The sequence below is a fragment of the Melopsittacus undulatus genome, chromosome 4 (assembly GCF_012275295.1).
Source record: "Melopsittacus undulatus isolate bMelUnd1 chromosome 4, bMelUnd1.mat.Z, whole genome shotgun sequence".
In the NCBI taxonomy this organism is placed as follows: Eukaryota; Metazoa; Chordata; class Aves; order Psittaciformes; family Psittaculidae; genus Melopsittacus; species Melopsittacus undulatus.
Window position 1 is genome coordinate 66,341,927 of NC_047530.1, and position 23,056 is coordinate 66,364,982.

At 37.4% G+C, this 23,056-nt stretch overlaps 2 protein-coding genes across 3 annotated transcripts in view; one reads left to right on the forward strand and one right to left on the reverse strand.

The window, feature by feature from the left end:
- Positions 1 to 23,056, reverse strand: part of CTNNA3 (catenin alpha 3) — a 467,065-nt gene that overhangs the window by 238,958 nt on the left and 205,051 nt on the right. The gene's annotated exons all lie outside the window — the stretch shown is intronic.
- Positions 9,605 to 12,233, forward strand: LRRTM3 (leucine rich repeat transmembrane neuronal 3). The gene is made up of 2 exons (XM_031053364.2): positions 9,605 to 10,110; positions 10,433 to 12,233. Exons 1-2 carry the CDS (start codon positions 10,107 to 10,109, stop codon positions 11,968 to 11,970), a joined length of 1,542 nt encoding a protein of 513 aa, XP_030909224.1. The 5' UTR covers positions 9,605 to 10,106; the 3' UTR covers positions 11,971 to 12,233.

Sequence of the window (23,056 nt, forward strand, 5' to 3'; positions counted from 1 at the left end):
AAGAATTGCACAGAAATTGCATTGTGGGGTTCAGTTATCACAGTGTATTATACTATACAGGTGAAATTATGCATACAGATTAAAAAAAAAAAAAAAGTCTTTTTAAAAAAAAACCAAAGGTATATTTGGCTTCCCCTGAAAAGTTCTTTGCTACTTTTTCTAGGGATTTCAAACAGAACAACATTTTGACATCGCTCTATTCATGGTTGTTCTGTGTATTAGATTTTTATATAGTTATCTTATGATTAGGGTCCATTTTAATCTTACATTGATATAATAAAGCACATTCCTTTCCAACAAGCTTGCAGTCTTACAAAGGAACATGGGAAACTGCTCAACATACAGCACCAGAAATCCCCACAGGAAGTATTTTTGTTGTGTTAATTACACTGGTACGTGACTATTAATGCTCTGGATTTCAATCAGTTAATTTGTCCAAATGACAAGTAAGTGATGACACAAACATACACTGTAAGATCAAATCAGCAAGACACGTGATTTACATGTTTTCTCCATTAGACAGAAGATTTTTCTGTCATATATTTATGACAAGAGGTGGCTTGTAAGAAGTGGATGGAGATGTGGCTGCTTTCTGTGTCTGAGGCAAAACATTTGGTTTTGAAACAGTTCATATTTACAAGTCCTTATTGTTTTCTTCCAATTCCTGTTACCATTTAGAAGCACAGAAATTAAGCTGTTGACTCACTCAGGTTCAGCTCTTCCATGTCTCCACTATGTGGGCTGACCAGAGTCTCTACTTATGTATCAACTGGCAGTATTTCTTGCTTTCTAACCATTTCTGTATGCAGCTAAGCTATAAGAGAGAAAGGTGGCTTTAAGCTTCTTGCCTACTTAAGAGATAGAGAATACTGGATAGAAGGATTTACAAAATGGAAAAGAACAAACAAAAAAAACCCAAACCATCTGACTATTGTTGCAAGAAAGAGTGAAAACTCCAGTTCTTTTCGTGTCAGCTTCCTCTCTTCCTCCCTGTGCCTGCAGCACTCTTCAACATTTTAGTCAATCAGAAATTAACATTTTGCAGACATTTATTGTTTTACACTGTGACGCAGCAGGCAAATGTCATGTATAATATTTGAGTCCCCTTAAGTTGGTTTTGTCATTTGTTTGCTGTCCCATCTACTGGATAAAAGACACTTAGTTTTAATAAACAGTATTTTATACTCTCACAGAAACAAAACCAGATCTGCAGTAACCAAGATTTTTGTTCTGAAATTATGTGTACTGGAGTCTATTGCATTTCTGCAAAACATTTAAATATGCTGCGGTTTGGGTGCACATTTATTTTTTTATTTAATTACATTCAATTTAGGACAATTTTCTTTGGTAGGCATGGCCTGAAAAAATGAGATAATATGTCATTTAAATCACATATGTTTTTTTCAGAGCTCTGTTTGCCAGACACACCAATGGGAAAAGAATAAGAAGGATGGCAAATACAGAATGGAATAGCCAAAACGGACCTGCAACAATCCAAACTTTGTTTTGTTTTGTTTTTTTTAAACCAGAAAGTTGCAGTGCATCATTACTGGGCATGGACGAGTAACCTCTGTGATGAAGTAGAAGCAGGTTACAGTCTGGGTAACTAACCAAGATTGTCAGTATAATTAAGATTCTAAACTTTCTCAGGAGTAGCAGCTAGTAAAGCTGGAATATCTAAAACCTGCTGTAGCTTGCCTTAATTGAAAAAGACCTCATCGAATTATTAAAAGCTAAAAAAAAAAAACCCTGAAGCTTTTCATAAAAAAGAGAACAAACACGTATTTTTTGCAGGCAAATGCCAGAAAACAGAATTAGGCTGAAGCCAGGGAAGGAAGTGACTAAACATGCAACTGTAACCATTTGGAATAAATCATTTTTATGCTAGTCACAGTGTGAATGAACATAATTATATGCTTCTTAACTTTGTTCATGTTTTTCTCTTTCAGTTGCAAATCTGCTCAACTGTCATGTTTAGTTTTCTCTTCAAAATGTTACTAATGCTGTATAATAACACATCACTCTGCCTGTCTTTGGATTTGAAATCACAGTCTCAGAATACCACACTTGAGTCCAAGCATGAGCCCTAATAGAAGTAAGCTAGAATGAGTTTTTCCCTGTAGAGCTGTTCATGCATAAGCAAGTGAAAGGAGAAAATGGGAATTATTTAAGAATATTTCAACAGGTCAAATGAAATCAAACTATTCTGCATTCTTTACTTGCTTACACCTGTACTACTGTTTGCATTGAAGAGCAGTAAGACTAGGGAGTACAAGAACAACTGTCTTATCTACTAATGTCTGATCATAAGAAACTGTGTATATATATGTTTTATTTCAACTAGCTGAAAAACGTTAGCCACCCATCACAAATTTTACATGGAAAATTACAGGCAGTATTCAGCAGACTTCAAAACAGTTTTCAAAATGGTACTCTTGTAACATGAATAAAGGTCCTGCAGTGAACAGAAGAACAGAAGTTGACAAGCTTTATTAATCAAAGATTTCAGATAATTTTGCATTAAAAAAGCCTGTTTTCCTGTATTCCACAATGATATTTTCCTCACATGGAACTTTGCTATTTCGTCATTCTAGATCAAAAAAAAGTGCATCAAAATAAATTATACCAACAGCAAGTAATAAGAGCAACAACAGATGTGGAATAACTTGTGTTGGAAGTCCAAAAAGTTATTGATGGCTTAAGATGGAAAAGACACATGTTTGAAAGTAACCAATGTCAAATGCAAAGCGAAGCAAGTCATCTATTATGCTGATCAACCTATAGGATAATTAAATGTCACTATCCCTTCTCTCATAAATGGAAATACTAAGACCAAAAGAAAATTAGAGTAAAAGCTGAAATTTGGAAAGCAAATTACAAGATTTTTAATGTCTTTTGATATGATGTGGATGTCACGACTTCTCTATAATGAAAGTTTTTGCCAGTTGCATCCCTTCAGCAAAGAGCCACAGCAGACAATAGATATTCCTATGCTGACCTGAACTCTACAGCTTCAGCATATAGTGAGATACCAAGGTGGTTTAATTTGGAAAACTAAGGAGCAATTAATGAAATGCATTATAGGGAACATCTGAAATTCCTAAGAACACATGTGAACATGCACTGTACAGCTGAGCAACTGACAAATATTTGTTCCTCAGATATACGCATATGTATTTGTTCCTCAGTATACACAGGGTAGCAAAGAACAAGGAGAAGCTTTAGGCGAAGGCATGAAGGCAGAGAGAACAGCTGAGGAGGAAAAGCTAGCCCTGAGGATTTTAACTACACATCAACACTGAAGACTGCAAAGGTCTAGGATTTGGTGGAAAACAAAACACTGTCAAAATGGCCATATTACTGACACTGCTACCACTTCATTAGTCCTCAGCCAAATGTTCCTGTTCTTACCAATAAGACCGGACATGCTCAGAACATCCTCCTTTCCCTCTGGCCAGAATGGACACTGTCAGGATCATTTTTAATTCCCCCGATAATGTTTCTTTCTGTCAGAAAATGTGTATTTATATAAATCTTCTATTGAAACATATACATTTAAAGGAAAACTCCACTGGAGGATGCCTCCAGTTTTCCAATTCATTCTTCAAAGAAGAAAATGTGGTTTTGTGCATGCATATGCTCCAGCAACCCATAGTTAAATTGCTCATAACACTAGTCCCAGATAGACTATCAGAGCAAAATATTCCAATATCCTGAATAACTCTGTGATTTTCTCCTCAGTCTTACTGAGAGATCAAAGACCTACACTCCTCCATTTTGCTGCTCATCAACCTGACAGTCACTGGAAAGTAATTTACTCTTCAGCTGATGAGAGACTGGAACAGCCTGTGATATCAAATGGAGCCTCAAGGGCCACATGGGTGCATGTTCTGAAACCAGCTGCTCCCCATCTCCTCTGATTCTTCACATGGCAGCACAGGGCTGCTCCAGGGATGTCACATTGCTGGGACCAGGCTGCAACTCTGAATTCAGTACACAATGCCTCCAGCCTGATGTTGCAGCCATTAGATACCTCTCCATGAACAAAACTTTTCTAGAAGTCCACATTAATCTGGCTCCCCAGGGAATTAAGTTAATTACTTTTGCCATCTATCATACTCTGACACTGATGCATACGCAGAATTGTTATAGCAAGGCAGAAGTCAGATACCCCTAGGAGAACAAATCATATACTCTATAGACAAGCATACTTTATGATGACGTCTAAGGGTTTCTGAATAGTTTAGGCTACATAAACACCGTATGAGCTTCCTGGACAATAAGATAGTAGGCACGCTTCCAGCAATGGCATCCTGGCCCATAAAAGAGTGGGAAGCATCCACAACAATCCTGGGTTTATTCTAACCTAATCTTCACAGAGATTACAAGCAAATCACAAGCAGAGGCCAATAAGAATGCACTTCATTTTGCATCTACACACCTCCAGGGCATTTATGGCATCATTCATGCTCTGCAGGTTGAAGCTAGCACTATGTGTAAGATGTAAGAAATTTAGTTTACTTCAGTGATGATCATTTGCTTTCTGCTGCTTCTACTCATATTCACCTTTCACCAAGATGCTGGAGGACAAGCCGGAATGAATCAACACTAAATCCCCTGAAACATAAGTGGCACCTATCAGTTTCAGAGCGTAAGTAAAATAATAGCTTTATATCCCATGCAGTCATGTCTCCAGAGGGTGAGAGTGAAGCACAGGCTGCTTGCCTTCAAACAGCTTCAAAAACATAGGACAAAAAAGTCAATCAGGGAACAGCTGAGTGCCCAGTGCCTCATTAAGGATACAGGAGTTACGACAGGATCCAAAAGACGTAGCCACTGGACACCATGAAAAAAGGCCGTAGGCTTATATGCAACATCGTCTACCCTGGGATAGCTTAAAGACCCCTGTGACCTAACCACAATGTACAGATTTAGACAAAACTGTACAGCTGGAAAAGCTTCTTTATTCAACAGTGTGTAACTGTGCATGAGGAATGTGATAGCCTGTGTTGCCCTCTGAAGAAGCACAGCACTGAGGAAATCATCCGGGTATACAGAAACTGACAGATGTGTCCCTGATATCCTCTACAAGCAATCAGATGTTAAGGAGTTTATTGACTCCAAAAAAGGGGGCACAGCTCCTATTCAGCTTCAGATGTTCCTTCACCTTATCACAGAACTCATAACATGGGATCCTTTTAGAGGCCAGGGGAAGCCTTGCAGGAGAGCAAGGGGATATTTTCACTTATCTATCTACTACTTTACCACCATGGCCCTTTAGGTCAGTACAGACAAACCTCTGGGATAAGACCCTCCCTGCTCTTAGTCCTCTTTCCCTGTTTCTTCAGAGCATTTTCTGTTGCCTCAATTTCCCTTGCCTGCATGTTCCTTGAACCTGGTTTTCCCACACTTCCCTTCCCTTATATCTGCCTTTAACAAATCCTGCATCCTGAGTTTCCTCTCTGTCTTCCCACGCTCTGATATTTACACTGGGACTTATACTCCCCCAGCTTTAATCTGATCCCCATGGAACAGCAGGTTCATTTAATCACTGGCTCAAAAATGGCAAACACATTTTATTAGACTTATCTACTCTTAATGATACAGTAGCATACTACAGTACCATTTAGAACAAACTACTATTGCTAACCCAGCTGACTCCTAGTTTCTTTATAGTGAAATAAAGTCAAGGGAAAGACGTATGTTGTCACTTCATAAACCAAAAAGAATACAGTGCAGCACTTGTTAACTATGGTTCTCCAAAGGATCATGCAATTACATACATAAAGGCACTCCTAGGCCCAGGAGCCCTATCTGTGAACAGAAAAATTCTGTATCCAGAAGTCAAAATTCTGAAGTTTGTACCCTAAGAACATAATGCAGTGTGGCTAGAAAAGATCATACTACTTTTCTGAATGGATTTCTTATGGGAGTAACAGAAATGGAAATATTTCTTCTTTTTTTTGTTACAATATCATTGAACAAGAACTGAGGAAGGCTGATGAGAAGCAAGAGACAGAACAAGGGAAGGTTTTGAATGCTGATTTACATGAAATCCCACCAGCATCCCATAACTGCTGGTTCCTTAGACTTTGGGAAGTTTATAGCTCTTCCCTGCACCCCTCATCCTCATTCTACTGGAGCCTGATCATTCTGTCACTCCCCTTTTTCAAATGTACTCAGCAAACATGTACCTGGTCATTAGAGGAGCTTTCTCATAACCCTGAAAACTGCAGGATTTGCTTTTTACCCTTTCTTCTTCAAAATGTTTAAATTCCAAACTACCTCTGTGGAGGAACACAGTTTTCACAGTGTACATCATCTTTTAATTCACTTTCTACTATTCCAGCTGCGGTTCATGTCAAGCTTTGCATAGGGAAGTTGCATCTAAGTACAGACACCACAGCCACAATGAATGGAAAAAGAAAACATACTAGAATTTAACTATATAAGCAAAATCGAAATCAATCATGAAACTAAATTAAAGCAAATTACTACAAATTCAGGTAATTGTGAAATCCATCTAGAACAATTTCCAGGCAGAAAACCTATTGAAAGTTTAGTAACAAGAGGAAAATCTGGGCCACCCCATCATAATGGTGGGATAGTGCACCATTTCCAAACAACTTTGAGTTTTATTTGCCTGTCATTCTAATAAATGAAAACAATGTATTCATCATGGGCTCCACCCAACACATCATTTTTCACCTGCACAAATGTTAAGACATATTTAGGTAAACATTTCTCACAGTATTTTCTGATCTATGCCATTTTCCCTCTCTATGAAATCCCCAAAAACCAAGCTGGAATGATCATGGAGGTGTAGAACTCAAAACTAATAAGGTTCACAGGTTCTGTGGAATCTCAATTTATGTCTAAGGCTGAAATCCCAAAATATAAACTGTGTGCAAGAATACATATGAACTCACATGTAGTACAGTTACGTTCACACCAAGCCTTCAACAGACTCCTGCATTTTAGGCACTCAAAAATTGTAATATTATTTCTAATAAAAACTAGCTTATCCATAAGAGAAGTTAACTACTTTGGCCTCAATTTCATTCTTCCTGGTTACATGAGTTACATGGTAATGCAACGGTGTTGCACAGCTATGTAAGGTGGGGTTGACACATGGCAAAGATTAAACTTACAAAAGTTATCTAAAATGCAGCTTTAACATAATTTTCTATTTTTCATAGTTTATAATATGGCTGGACAGATCTGAAATTTTGTATGGAATATTTCCTACTGACCACAGCTTTATTTCCACAATTTGAAAAGAATCCATTCAGCTGTACGAAGATACAGAAATGAAATTTTCTAAACCTGTTTATCAGACACTGGCACTTTTCCTGCTTGTGTAATTCAAAAAGGATCTCGGTAAAGAAAATTCAATTTGGCAATCCATTAACATAAATTTGATGCTCTCTCTGTTCATCTCTTGATGTCTCACCCCTTTCAGAAAAATGAAAACAACTCATGGTTAAAGAGTGGCTGTTCCCTCTTATTTGTCCAGTATTATACTGTCAATTATTAAAACCCTGGAAGAGCTGCTGAAGCTCTGCTGACTCATGGTGGCAGAGAAGTTACTTGTTAACTCCACATGAAGATGGAGAAGGGAGAGAAACCAAAAGAGGGAAATTCAGAGACTAGACAAAGTTTGGGCAGAAGGCACAGAATGAGCTGGTATACTGAGTAGCACCAACTCTCAAGAAAAAAGAATTTGGATGTTATCTGAAGCTTTACATGCTGTGTTTGAACCAGATGAAGATGCAGACTGCCACCTAAGATGGCATTTCATGTCATCTAAGTTTAGGAACCTAATTGAGCCATGTCAATAAACAGTTTACTTCTTACAGGTACCTCTACTGTCAACAGGAAGAGCAGCAGTTCTAAGGAGGCAAATTGGCTTACCAAAGGTCTGAATTGTCTTCTGAAACTGTCAGTCTTGATCCATCAAGTACAGAGAGACCCCAAAGCCTACAAGTACACCAGGACTGACATGTAATACTGCTTTCAGCAGAACAGCTCCCCAGACTATTGCAGTTCCCAGTGCAGTCTGCAGTTTGCTGTTGGCTCCTCAGCCCTACAGACAGATCTAAGGGCCAGAAACAAACTGTAGTAGAGAATGGGAGATGGTGACAGTGACAGATGTTAATGGAGTTAACCCTTTTGATCTCCACAGATCTGACCCAAAGGGGAGAATTTTCACAGGATGTGCCTTGGCACAGGTATGTATTTCTGACTCACATGAAAGATGTTTACAGCTGTTAGCCAGGGGTGACAGTGCTCCTAATTTAGGCACTACAGGTAGGTGCATTAATAGTAGTGGGATTACTCTAAGTCTGAAGGCATTCACAGACTAAGTAAGTACCAAGCAATGTTGGCATTTTAATGTGTGGAAAATTTCAGGTTTCACCTCATTTTAAGTTCTATGATCACAACAGTGAATAGTAGGGGAAAAGTCAAAGCACATTACACCAAGGGGTTAAGAATTCTGCCTCAGAAAGGAAAAGCAGTTCTCAGAGCTGTCTGGTTGCATTTGAGGGACTATAATCTGTACTCCTAACAAGCAGCATACTTCTCTTCAGGCTCTAGACTATTCTTGCACAATAAAGAGCCATGATTTTGTATTTCCCCACCATCATCTCTGATCACATATTTCTTGGTGCATTTGCTATAATGCCATCTTACCTTTGCTCTACACAGACAAGAGGATGTGTCCTTTCTCTACTACATGCAGGAAAGAAGGGTGGATTAAGGAAAGAGAAGGCAGCTCTTTATGTGATGTTTAAGGAATGGCCAGAGTCACACATCTAAAAATACCCTCTGCATATTGTACCTTCACACAAAATCCTGTACATGTCATAAGTTATAGTAAATTCAATTCACCTGATTAAGGTACTACACCAAGTTGCTTAGTCCTTATATTGTAAGGGTTACAGAAGGCTGTGTTTGAAGTGTTAGTGCTGTGGAACAAAGTGACAGCAAGTTGGGAAATAAATGAGCACAATACTCTCTTCTAACCTCCTGGCACTGTGCCTTTTAACAGAGAAGAAAAAAGCAAAAAGGCAAAATGTCAGCTCCAAAACATTTTTCATGTTGTAAAATATAGTGTCCCCACAGAAACACTTGATAAGAGACACACTGAGCGGGCTGATACTTCACTAAAAAATAGTGAGTTATTGCAAAAAGGTCATGTGGACACATCAAATGCAGTAAGGAAAAAAAGAAAAAAAATCCACAACAACCCTTATGAGTGAAAATTTTTATCTATGTCCTACCAATGTCATGTTAGCCTTTTAGACAAAAGTCTCGGCAATGCATGCTGAGCTATTAAGTACAAAGATGCAAAACAGCTTTCACAAACAGCAGAAGAGACTAAGAGGATTTGGATTTTTCAGCACACCTCACTAGTTTACATCGATGCTGCCCATTCTGCTTCTATTAGTCACTGTGAACAGTCACTCTTCCCAGCAGAGCTTACTCATTTGCAGGATAAAAGGAAGGCATTTCTGCACATGCCCATAATATTCTTCACCACTGGGGGCAGCTTTACATAAGACTGCATTCGCCGAAACCAAAGCAACAGTCGGACGGAGCTTTCAGAATGACAGTATGCAGAAGTGAGCAGAGCTTGTTCGCTGTACGGGCTTATTCAACCTTCTATGCTACAAAGCAGCTTCCTAGCTGGACCGGGTACTAAGTAAGGGAACTGCTGTGCTATGGAATACAGATGTGTGAATTCAGATAGCTAAATGGTGCTTGGAGGAATATAACATGCTTTTCTATAAAATGATATTTTAAAAGCCAGGTTCCTAACTAAAGATGCAAAAACATAATATCCATGAAGATCCTATTACCTAGGAAGAATCTGACATTTTGCTGCGAATGCTGTGTTGGGATTGATTTATTCTTGGAGTATTCTACATGGCTGGCAAAGAATAATGTTCCAAAATCGGTCCATCTCCCAAGGGGTCCAATTTTTCTTCCCGGGTGTCAGCGAGCCCTGACTCACTACAGTGCAGCTGACAGGGGCTGCCATGCTTGTGGCACACTAAGCAAAAAACAAAAGACCTAAGGACGACCTTTGAACAACACAAAGGATGGGTATGTTTTTCATGTTATTTTTTCAATGCATAGTTCATAGTCACTGCATAGCCTGTGCTTTAATTACTCCATAGACTTACCTTGATATGATTTGTTATTACAGTTAAATTGGTTAGGGATTACATTTTTTTACCCAGCTGTTTTTCAGTATTTCTATAAAGGTATTCTTTAAAAAAAAATCTGAGTAAAGAAAACAGTGTGAAAAGTAGTTGAGTCAAGCTAGGGATTTTTTAATGATTGTTGAAATAAAAGATTTTAGCATGATTGAAAGAAATGACTGATGTGTGGGGGGATAACTTTTCTAAGTTGTTTTTATTTCCAGGTTTCAATGTAATTAGGCTACTGAGCGGATCAGCTGTAGCTCTGGTAATAGCCCCTACTGTATTACTGACAATGCTTTCTTCTGCTGAACGAGGATGCCCTAAGGGCTGTAGGTGTGAAGGCAAAATGGTATATTGTGAATCTCAGAAATTGCAGGAGATTCCCTCAAGTATATCTGCTGGTTGTTTAGGTTTGTCCCTTCGATATAACATCCTCCAAAAACTAAAATACAATCAATTTAAAGGTCTTAATCAACTCACCTGGCTCTATTTAGACCATAACCACATCAGCAATATTGACGAAAATGCTTTCAGTGGAATACGCAGACTAAAAGAGTTGATCTTGAGTTCCAACAGAATCTCCTATTTTCTTAATAATACCTTCAGACCTGTGTCAAATCTCCGGAATTTGGATCTGTCATACAATCAGCTGCAGTCTCTGGGATCTGAACAGTTCAGGGGCTTAAGGAAGCTGCTGAGTTTACATTTGCGGTCCAATTCCCTAAGAACCATCCCTGTTCGAATATTTCAAGATTGTAGAAACCTTGAACTGTTGGACCTGGGTTATAATCGCATCAGAAGTTTAGCAAGGAATGTCTTTGCAGGCATGATCAGACTGAAAGAGCTGCATCTGGAGCACAATCAATTTTCTAAGCTCAACCTGGCACTTTTTCCAAGGCTAGTCAGCCTTCAAAACCTTTATTTACAGTGGAATAAAATCAGTGTGATAGGACAAACTATGTCCTGGACCTGGAGCTCATTACAAAGACTTGATTTATCTGGCAATGAAATAGAAGCTTTCAGTGGACCTAGTGTTTTTCAGTGTGTGCCCAATTTACAGCGCCTCAACCTGGATTCAAACAAGCTCACATTTATTGGTCAAGAAATTCTGGATTCTTGGATATCTCTCAATGACATCAGTCTTTCTGGGAATATATGGGAATGCAGCAGAAACATTTGCTCCCTAGTAAACTGGCTCAAAAGTTTTAAAGGGCTGAGGGAAAATACAATTATTTGTGCCAGCCCCAAAGAACTGCAAGGGGTGAATGTTATTGATGCAGTGAAAAACTACAGCATCTGTGGCAAAAGTACTACAGAAAGGTTTGAACTAGCACGAGCTCTCCCAAAGCCAACGTTTAAACCAAAACTCACCAGGCCTAAACATGACAGCAAGTCCCCTCTGCCCCCAACTATCGGAGCCACTGAATCCAGCTCTGAACCTGCGCACGACACAGAACATATCTCCTTCCATAAAATCATAGCAGGCAGCGTAGCCCTTTTCTTGTCTGTGCTTGTGATCCTGCTGGTAATCTATGTGTCATGGAAGCGTTACCCAGCCAGTATGAAGCAGCTGCAGCAGCGCTCCCTCATGCGAAGGCACAGGAAAAAGAAAAGACAGTCACTGAAGCAAATGACTCCAAGCACACAGGAATTTTATGTAGATTACAAACCTACCAACACTGAAACCAGTGAGATGCTGCTGAATGGAACAGGACCCTGCACGTATAACAAATCAGGCTCCAGGGAATGTGAGGTATGAACCATTGTGATAAAAGAGCTTTTAAAAGCTGGGAAATAGTGGTGCTTTATTGAACTCTAGGGACTATAAAGGGAACGTTTTTCTCACTTTTCTGGCACAGCTCTTCCATGTCTCTCTTTTGTACATTCATAATACTGGTCATTTTACTCTCATACATAATCAACTCATTGAAATTTAAATACCGCAATCAATGTGAAGCCTGGGCTCTGGTTTAATACAATACCTATTGTACAAACCCTCTCCTGATTTCATTAAAGTCTCTCTTGTTTTTAAATAGAAAACTTCTTTCGTAAGTAATCCACAGCACCTGCAGCAACTGTGCCTCTATGTAGGGATTAAAATTACAACAAGGAGGGGGTGGTGATCAAGCTCAGTTGTTCCCCTTTCCCACCTCCCTCCCCTCCACACACCTAACCCCAGCCTTTGCTCTGAAACTTACTTTTTGAACCAAGACCAAACTTACTTTTTGAACCAGTACCCAGGTACTGTAGCATCATATGAATACTGAGTTGTCTGAGGAAAGAGACGGTGCAGGAGCAGCTCTGAAAGAATGCCCCATTTCTGCCCAACACAAGCTGTAACAAAAAGCCAGTGGGGAGTTAAAGCAATGTCTTAGGATATGAGGTATCACATCAAAAGCAAAGCAGAGGGAAGCCTAGACTTAATAAACATTTTAAAATAAAAATAACTGCATTATAATGCAGTGGTTTTAGGGCTGATAACAATTAATTTAAACCTGTTTCATACAAAAGGTGCCAGTGTTTATCCCCTACATCCAGTTGCCTTTCAGAAAGCAGTCAAAAGGCATTCATTAAATGAGTAGAAATTCCTTATTAATGTAAGTAGAGGAATTCAAATGTGGAGCAGCAAAAGCAAGACCACTTCCTGCACACATTTGTTTCAGTGCTCATTAGAAATTCGCTTTTCAAGACTGTCAAAGACATTTATGTAGCTGACGAAACCATTAAATCTGTCATTTTCTTCTATTTCTTTTTATTTGCTGGGCTGAGCTTTTTTAGGATTTTGTCGTGTTTTGCACACCGTCCCTCTAATAACTAAATAAAGCTTCATTACTTACAAAGCCAAACAGTGTACATTTTAGAAATACTACAACTGCAAAGGGCTTTCAGAGAAAATTGGGTACTCACTGAGCTGAGGGAATCCAAAAATCCTTAAAGAAATCAGTGACAAATTATTTTTCTCTCTTAGTAAAATCCTAACATCATTACAGAATTCACAGATGTTCATCTCTAATGTGCAGTCATTCATCAGTGATTCTCAAAAATTCAGATTTATAGCACAGCTACTCCCTGCCCTCCCTTTCCTGAAGTCACGCATTTGTGTTGGCTGCAGGAAAATATAACATCCCCCAGATTTCCAAATAAATCATACCTCTTATTTTGACTATCAGGAAAGGGGTAAGGAGGGGGGGTGTGTGTTTCATTCTTAATAATACAGTGGCACCTATGTAGAAGCAAGTCAGTAATCTAATTATCTCTATTTTGTGACTTGATTTGGCTTAGTAAACTGCATGTCTTCAATCACTTGGGAGGGAATGTTTCTACAAAGCAGTTTCACTGCAGCAGATTAGAAAAAGCAAAACCTTAGTAAAATGTTCTGAATTTTGACTGGAATAAAACTAATCACAGTCAATCACCTTGAAATATGCTAGATACTATTGAAAACAAAGCTAGAACACACCTCTTAAAAAAAAACACATTTAAGGGGGATTATTTTGTTTTTTTCATATAATGAAAACATTCTCATTTCCAAGGACTGTAGTGAAGAAATAGCCAAGAGTAGAAGCTTGAGACTGTACTGAACCCTGCAACACTGAGACCCTGTTTTACTGAGTACAAAGAAGATCCCACACAATTAATAATGCAAATGCTTGAGATGCTTTCCCAGTACTGAGCAGGCTGTGATTTTTAACCTGAGTTATACCTTGAAAGTTGCTAATAAGAAGCCAATACACATCAAATTATCTTTCCTATTATGGGATTCAGTTTTCTACCAGCAGGTCTTGGTTATCTCTGTACTGAAGGATTATTTTGCTGTAAACTTTGTGTTAAGAACCATCTCCATACTTCTAAAGGCTTTAATCTCTGCAGTGGTGACTAATATTAGGTACAGCCAAAATAAGACAGATTTGGCCTAAAGCATACTATACATACATACACACACACACATATGTGTCTGTGTATATATATAAAATTATAATTATATAATATTTAGTTTTGGGAGGGCTAAGTGCAATCATAAAATAATTTCAATAATTTCATGCTATTAATTTAGAATTTTTGCTATTTGAAAACATTCAATACATATTTTAAAACTTGTTACTGGAGTGTTATTGTGAACGAGTTGTACATAACTGAGTTTGACTTTACATGCTTCCTTCTGTGTTTCTTTAAGCCTTATCCTGACCATAACAATACTCAGAAGGAGCCAATCCATAGCCTCCTACAGAAAACAATACCCATAAGATTATTACTTGCTCCCTTGAAAAAATATTTAATTATGAGCATGAAAAAGAAAATCAAGCCAGTATGTCATTAATCATAGATGGATAATAAAAATAACAATGAAAATCCAGCATGTCTATATTCAAGCACAGACATGCTCAGATCAACTAATCCATTTATTGCATGAAAAACTACAGATTCACTTTTCATGAATTTCCAAATACATACCAAATGAACACAGATGAATGTCTAATTGCTGCTATAGTCATTGATAATGAAACTACTGTCTACACAACAAAAGAGATGCCCAATACAACTCTTTGAATCCTCTTGCATAGACTGAGGCCTGCAAGCTGAGTTTTTTAAACCCATTCTAGCAGCTATTGCTCAGAAAACATTTTAAACCCGCTTCATAGCATATTAGTGTACATTACAAACTCCATGCTTTCATCTGTGCAAAGACTACATGAACTTAGTTAAACTTGGTCTCATCATTCTCACATAAAACACTATAGAAGTGACTTGTTTTGGGTGGCTAGGCCACCAGAGTCACAAATTCTAATAATCTTGTAGGGAACAACCTGGTCTTAGCTGAGCAATGTTCAGTCCCTGTGAAAGGCTGCCCCTTTCCTGAATATAAACTGTTAAAGCCTCAACGATTCCAAAGAAGAAATTTATCCTTTGCTTCTCTCCAGTTTGGACAGCAGATATGTAGAATTCTGATCCCACTTTGTTTGGAATTTGGATATTTTGGTGCCAGTCTCTCACAAAACTTAAAACCTTGCTGGAGTGATGTCAAGGAATCCTCAGAGGATGCATCAGAGCTATGATGGCTCCCAGAAACCTCTAAACCTTAGGGCATTTAGGCATCAACTCTAGGAAGATGTGACTGAATGCCTCTAATGACCTGGCTATCCTTTAACGGATCTGATGCTGCCACATATTCCAAGTTTAGGAGAGCAACAATGTGTTTTGAAGGTGTCTGGGGTTTGCTATGTTGTGTTGGGTTTTTTATGTTTGAGGTTTTTTTGGGGGGTTGGTTTTGGTTTGTGGTGGGAGATTTGTTTTTTTGGGTTTTATTTGTGTGTGTGTATGTTGGTTTTGGTTGTTTTTTTGCTTTGGTTTGGGTTTTTTTTAATCAACTTCTGTTCTGGAGCTACCACTTGAAGACCAGAGCTTTTCAAGACACAGACAAAGTGTAGTTACTCTTCCATGCCTGCCTTCATTTTCATCGGTTTTGCAGTCTACATTTATTTAAATAACATTAAGACAAATGTTAGTTGGAATCACCATACAAAATTGTTTCACTTTAGTGTGGCACTCCAAAACCCTTAAAATAAATCAGGACTTCCTCTGCTAGACACTGTACAAACATCTTTCAAGAATCTCTCACATGAAATGTTTATATGGTATGTTGAGAAGACAGAAGATGGCAAATAAACATAACAGATTTGAGGTAATTTGCTCAAGATCACACACAGGTTGAGTACTGAGAATATAATCCAGTCTCCTCACACCAGGACATCCTCCTAGCCAGTGGACTACCTGGCCTCTCAAATAAATTACTTAGCTCTTGTAATATTCAAGGAGTATTTCAGAATAATAAACCACACAGACGGCAGGTCTTTGGGAAAAGAAAATAACTAATGTACCAAGCAAATTCAAGGAGACTGGTAATGTTCAGTCAGTGTGTTGAGATTACCTCCAGCAATTGCAGAGTAAGAGAATAATAATGAGAACAAGTGGCTTGACTATAATAAATGCAAGCTTCTCTGCTGGCTGGTAGGTTTTCATTACTCACTGTCTGCACTTACACACTCCTCACAGCTTAAGGTTTCGCAATGCTCTTTTTTTTATCATTATGAAATAGTGAACCTTGATATAAAATGCAGTTTCCAGATGAACATAAATGTACAGTATTCCTGCAAACACAATTAGAAATTTTCAGTTTCCTGCAAGATAATGATCTTTGCTGTCAGCCAGGCAACTCTAGATAAATATTCTCTCAGATGAATTTCTGTGGAACAATAGTGACATCCAGCGGGTAGCTAGCTTAATCACAGGTATCTATTGTCTAGATCAATTCACACAGATGTGTTTGCTCTTCCTCTGCATTCTTCTGTATCACAGGGTAATAGCATCTAATCCTTTCAGCATATATTCAACTGTATCCATGTATAGGAGTCATAACTTGAGTGCAGTGAATAAGTGGAGAAATAAGAGTAGATGAATGCTAGCAAGAAATAGTCTTAACTACTGTGTAAGTCACTACTGTCAGTAAAAGGCAAGAAACACATAATAAGTGAGCTAGGATAGGAGCTGTAACAAATTTGTGGCCACTGATTTAGAACTTATTACTTATAAAACACCACTAAGTGGTGTTTAAGATACTATAAACTCAAAAGATACTATAAACTCAAACTAATCATTCAGCTTCGTAACAGCAAAGATTTAAAAAGAAATATAAAAATTGTTGTTTATTTTTACAATAATGACAGAAAGATCTTATGAGACGTTAAAAGGTAGGGCACTCCCCACCTGGGAACAAATTGAAGTAACAGCTTCATCTCAAAAACACAAGAGACAAAGGAGACAAGAAGCAAACAATGGAAGATCAAATTCACAAACAATAGTACATTCAAGCAAGGATAAACTCACCAGACACATAAATATGCAGTGCATTTACTTGGGAAAAGGTTCCTTGCAGCAACCTCTGGTATGTTTTGCGGCAACTACTTTAGCCTCTTAGAGTAACTCTATGCCAGTGTTACTCGCAGTTACTTTAAACCAGAGTGAATAACATAAGAATTAAATCAGGATTACAGCTCTATTGATGACAGATTTCACTTCCCTTTAAAAGATGCACAAGAACTCATTGCACTCTGCACTGAATGGAATACAGTTGAATTTTTAATGACTTATTTACGTAGGTGTGTTTGGAGGTCATCTACCTGTCCATGTTATGTAGCTTTGATTTTTATTCCTAGCTAGGCTTTCTATAATGGGTGTTATCACAGTGGTACAGTATAGGATTTTGATGTCATTCTCAGGGTTACAGCCAAACTATTTCTTGGCATAACAGTGAATGGACCACAATAAGGTGCATAAGTGGTAAAACTGGAGTGAGCTATTGATCACCAAGGAGGTCATAAAGTAATAAAGGAGTTTATTCAAGAGAGTTGGGGATGGCAAGTTGATGGCCAACAGTTTACTTATCCAAAAAACTGCAAATCTCATTTAGAATGAGCACAAACATCATAAAAGCAATAATCCAAAGATTTTCAAGTAGAAGGCAGAATATTTTATATAACCAACTCATCACAGAAATCACATCTCCCTATAGTTTCTATTTCACTTGTATTGTTAGACTATCATGACCATAGCACTAGCATCCTAATGCAAGAATAAGCATTGTTTACTGAGAAGGGACAAAGGAGCAGTTAATCCCTATTTTATTTCTAAACAACTTTATGAAACTTACTGATGTTATTACAAGAAATATTTAATATTCACAGGAAAAATTACAAGTTTAAGATTCTTCACTACTGAAATCAACCAAACTCTTTAGCAAAACAAAATATTTCATTCTTTACTTACAGCTTCTAACTGTTTTTCAAAACTCTTTTGCTTGCCAAGAAGAAACTGAATGACTGAAGATGTAAACTTGAAAGAGCTCTCCAACAAGCCTCCACATGTGTCACCTTAACCACTAAAACCAGTCCCTCCTGTGTTGCTGTGTGACTAATACATTGGCCATGTTTCACAGCTTAAACTCCTGACTATATGCCAAATTTCTAATATTTTGGTAGCATTACTAGCAGTATCACTCAGATCATGTAAGGCTTCATAATTACAGTTCAACCTTAGAAATTCTCAAAGTTCTGTGGCAGTCAACCTCATCATAAGGACATATGAAAATTAAACATTCTAATTACTCATCTGTTTACACTCCAAACAAAGACATACATGCATTATAAGGTTTATTGCTTCACTAGACCACTGAGAAAATCATCTGCTCAGTTCTGTGTTCAAATCCTTTTCTTCTTCAACCTAACAAAACATTTAACTACCTAGGTCTCCCAGGAAGCTAATTGCTTAATGCTGAGAGAAAAAAAAAACTCAACATGTTGGTATTGACACCAGCCTGCAGAAGTTGTCACCATGAACTCAGCCTTTATTAGTTATTCTCACTTGAAATCCATCACTACCTCCTACACTTGTCATAGGTTATACCTGCACTATATCCTGCACTATAGTGATCTACGAGCATACTAAAACTTCGCATTTTTATGGGCACCTCTATTCATGGGCATAATTATACTGAGAGATGGAAAAGAGAAAAGGCTCAACAAAAGGACTGCATATAGCTTACAGTGCTAGATAAAAGTTAAGAACGATTACTCACCTTTTCCATAAGTTAAACAACTAGTTTTAAAGGACATAAAATCACATTCTAAAGCAAAACTGGAATGCTAAATAAATATTTGTGCATTTCTTAGAAGTATTTTAAACATCCATTTTTTTTAAAACTACTACTGTCTGCTTCTAGGCATCTTTAAACATCAAACAAAACCCTTCTCTAACTTTTGTTTCTCACCTAACTTCGTGACAGGGAGAAAATAAACTTCTTATAATAGAAGACACCTTTTTCTCAAATTGTGAGACTGAGCTGATGAGGAATAATCAAAATATATTTCAATTTACTAGTTTGCTTCTCTTGTATGCACATTTGCAATATCTGTAGGAACAATATGATACTGCTAACAGGTAAGATGTACAATGCTCTAGCTGAGTACATTCTCCTGGCATGTATTTTGTGTTTCATGACAAATCACAAGGTGTGTTGTTGGGTCTTCTACAATAATTCATGCTGTAGAACTCATGGTTCTGATTTTAAATCAGGCATTTATATTTTTCACTTCCTTAAAGGCTGCAAAACTCACAGATCAATTTCAAAATAATGTAATGAGATTAGTATCCCCTTCCTGGTTTAGCTGTAACTCAAGGGACAAAACACGCACAAAACATTCAAAGGTACAAAACAAGATCTCCAATGGAAGCTGAGCATCCTAGTTGCCTTTTTAATTCTTCCCTTCATTGCCCTCAAGATTAAAAGTAGATGTAGATGAAGGAAACATGAAGATTGAACACATGTTTTGCTAGTGTGGATAATAAGCCATAATAATACATTAGTCATACAATCTCTGAGCCACTGAAAATATGACCCTTATAAACAGATTTGTTATTCTGAAGTACAGACTTCATAATATATATTCTAGCATACACGTTGTTTCTTGTTGGCTCTTTTTTTGTTTTTGTTTTGTTGTTTTCTTGTGGGGTTTTTTAACACATGCAGGAACACCTATTTGGCTTGTGATAAGTTGTTAAAAGCTGCAGATAATGAAAGTATTAAAAAAGGGAATACAGTTTACAAAATGAAAACTAGAGTAAAACTGAAAAACACGTTAGACTTCATCTTAATTAGTGTTTTGGTACTAGTTTTTCAGTTCTCTATAGATGATGCTCTTTAGTTTAAAACAGACTATAGGAAAGATTTTCAAAGCTGCAACACCCAATTTTGACAGATTATCTCCTCTCCCCTTCTGCATAGACTGTGAAATTCAAACAAGACTGTGTATAATGTCTGACCAGCTGCTCTGACCAGCTTCATGAAGCTAGTTTAAAAAAAAAGAACCTATCCAGAGACTCTGGCAAGATTTTTTGCAAGTGAAAAGAAGCACTTGTGCCTCAATGATGTGCAAATGCATCATATTAACATTGAGTGGGATGCATATTGGAAAGGGTATATACTGGAAAATTGCCTTCTGCTCTATTACAGAAGAGACTGATGCTAATTCCTGACACACAGTTAAAACCAATTGACCTCAGAAAAACAATTACCTATGGTTTGGTTTAAAAACCAGCTACAGATTCTGAAGCCTGTTTTTTTTTAACCAGATGAGTTTATTCCCTACATTCCTCACTAACAATAGTCACAGTAATCTCATACAAAAATATTTAGTCAAAGTTTGAGATATGGAACATCTTTTTCTCTTAAAAAAAAAAAAAATTAAAAAAAAAGTCAAATAATCATTCCAGCACATCAGACTTCTGTTAGCAGTACACTGTTACTTGTAACATAACACTTTCATATCACAGTATTAGCCTTTCAGCCATCTGTAATATGAGTCATATTCTCAGAACAGCACAGGCTTCATTCTACATAGCTTCATACCAGCCAGCCTCTCCTGAAATGCACTGTACTATCCAGAATACATATGCACTGCAGGTAATAGCAATTTCCAACTCAAAAATTAATTTCACACCTGTGACTCACAATGCAATATACATACTATCCACCTTCCAAGAAAGGATCACAACAGACAGGGATGGAAACCCTTCAGTGGTTACTTTTCCTAAGGCTAATTGTACCGTCTTCATATGAAAGTCTTCATATTTTTGGGACAAAATGTTTACTTTTTCCCACTTGCATCTATCCTTAACAACACTTTCCAGGCTACACTACTGATACAAAGTGTGGGACTGAAGCAAAAACTATCAGTATTATTATATGGGTTCATAAGCTCCAATTACTAGCCAGTAACTTGCCCTTCATTAAAGAGCAGATTTACTTTATATTTCATTTTTACAGCATATTTCTATTCATCCCTAGTGAGACTGGCAAAACAAAACTAGTTTTGCATTTTTCTTAGTAAGTCACAGTCACAGAGAATATGGGGGAAAAATGCTAACATTCTAAATCAGAATCTTTATACCTTCCGCATTTTGCATAAGTGGCTTCCTATTTTTAAAATACATATGTCAAAAATAAACTATTTGTCACAGGAGAAGGAATAAGCTTTGCAAGGCAGTCTGTACATAATTGCCATTGACCATCTTCTTTTCAGTGAGAGTTTGAACTTAGAGCCAGTGTTTATTTTACAGCTTAAGGAAACCTGCAGTGCACAGCTCTGGTGTCTCAACAGTCTCTTACTTTTTTATTAACTTTTGCATATGACCTTTCTTGGGACAAACTGAAATATTTTAAAGTGAGAAATCACTGACTATCAGGCTGAGCAGAAGGCGGTAACATTGTAGGTGTAAAAGTGAGAAACTGAGTGTGAATGGTATGCAGTTGTCTTTAATTTGCATATACTAAAGTTCAGCAGTAGTCATGAAGGTTTGTTTTTATGAAAGCTCAGTAAAGGCACAGTAACTTAAACAATTACATATAATTCCTTGTTATCCAAATGATACAGGTTTGCTGTAGCCATTGCATATAATAGTGAATTCTGATGTGTAAGAGATATCTTATGGCAGTATAAACCAATTTGAAATCATAATATAATAGACTGCATTCTCAAATCTGAAAGTATGCTGTGTTTGGACAGTATAATAAATTAAAAATGCCTACATATCAGTAATAATAATAATTATAATAATAAAAACTAAATGCATTTTACCAAAGACACAGAACTAACACTTTGGCTTCATGTATAAACTGACATGGCAAATTCTAAATTTAACAAAGACAATTTTGTTTAAAGCTTCATCACACTAATTACATCCATCGTGTGTAAAATACATTTTGTCAGCTACGAACAGAGGACTTCAATTAAATTTAAATCCTTATTCAGCACTTTAAGCTGTTAATGGCTCAAACTCATTAATGAGATGATGAAAAGAAAATGTTCCTACATACAGATTCTGTAGTAAGAATTTAATACAAGCGCTCATTATTTCCATCTAGTTCATACACTTAAAAAGCGCTCTGTATTTATGTCAACACTCCAATGTAAACAGAGAAAGATACCAAAATAAACTTGTTCGTGAATGTACTTGTATACGTATTTGGGGCTTGACAGTAATTTCCAAGAGAGACAACCTTCTTCCCTAACCAACAGGCCTCCCAGAATAGCCAGTAGGATACTCTAACCAGCTGTGATCTGCTGCTGATTCAAACTTAAGACACCTTCTGTGCAGTGCTTGCTATAGCTATTTTATAACTTTATTGTGCAATACCAGCAGTTCATCTGAAAAAGTATTCCATGTTCCCAAATCTTTCCTCAGCCATCCAGCAGTATGGGTATCTAAAACTGACAACAAAATTCACCTGGCAGGTACCAAAATTCTGCCTCAGAATCAAAATAGAAAAGTCTGTCTTTTCAGCTGTATGGTTGATAAGGCTGTAACTAGGGGAAACTGGGAGACAGGTATTACAGGCTGTCAGGCATTTTTTCAAATCAGTAATATGAACACTAATGGCAGACTGCACAGCACGCCTGGCCTCATAAATTTTTATATCATTTTGGATAGATCTTCTATTTTAATCAGTTCAGAAAAGCGGTGGAAAGAGGTTTACTGAACTACAGGTGAACTACCACAGCAGGACAAGGGGAAGCATCTGTGTCAGAATATAGCCCTGTTCTACAAAACTTGCAAATTTCACTTCAATTTAGCAACATCAGGATTTACAAATTTTTGTCCTTGTTGTGGAACAAAGGATTTTCTGTATGTGCTTATAACCTTCAGGAATGTTATTGATGGGATTTCCCAGTTGCAGGACTACCCTAGATGAGGCTTAATTCTCATAGAAAGGAAAATATAAGTACATTGATTTC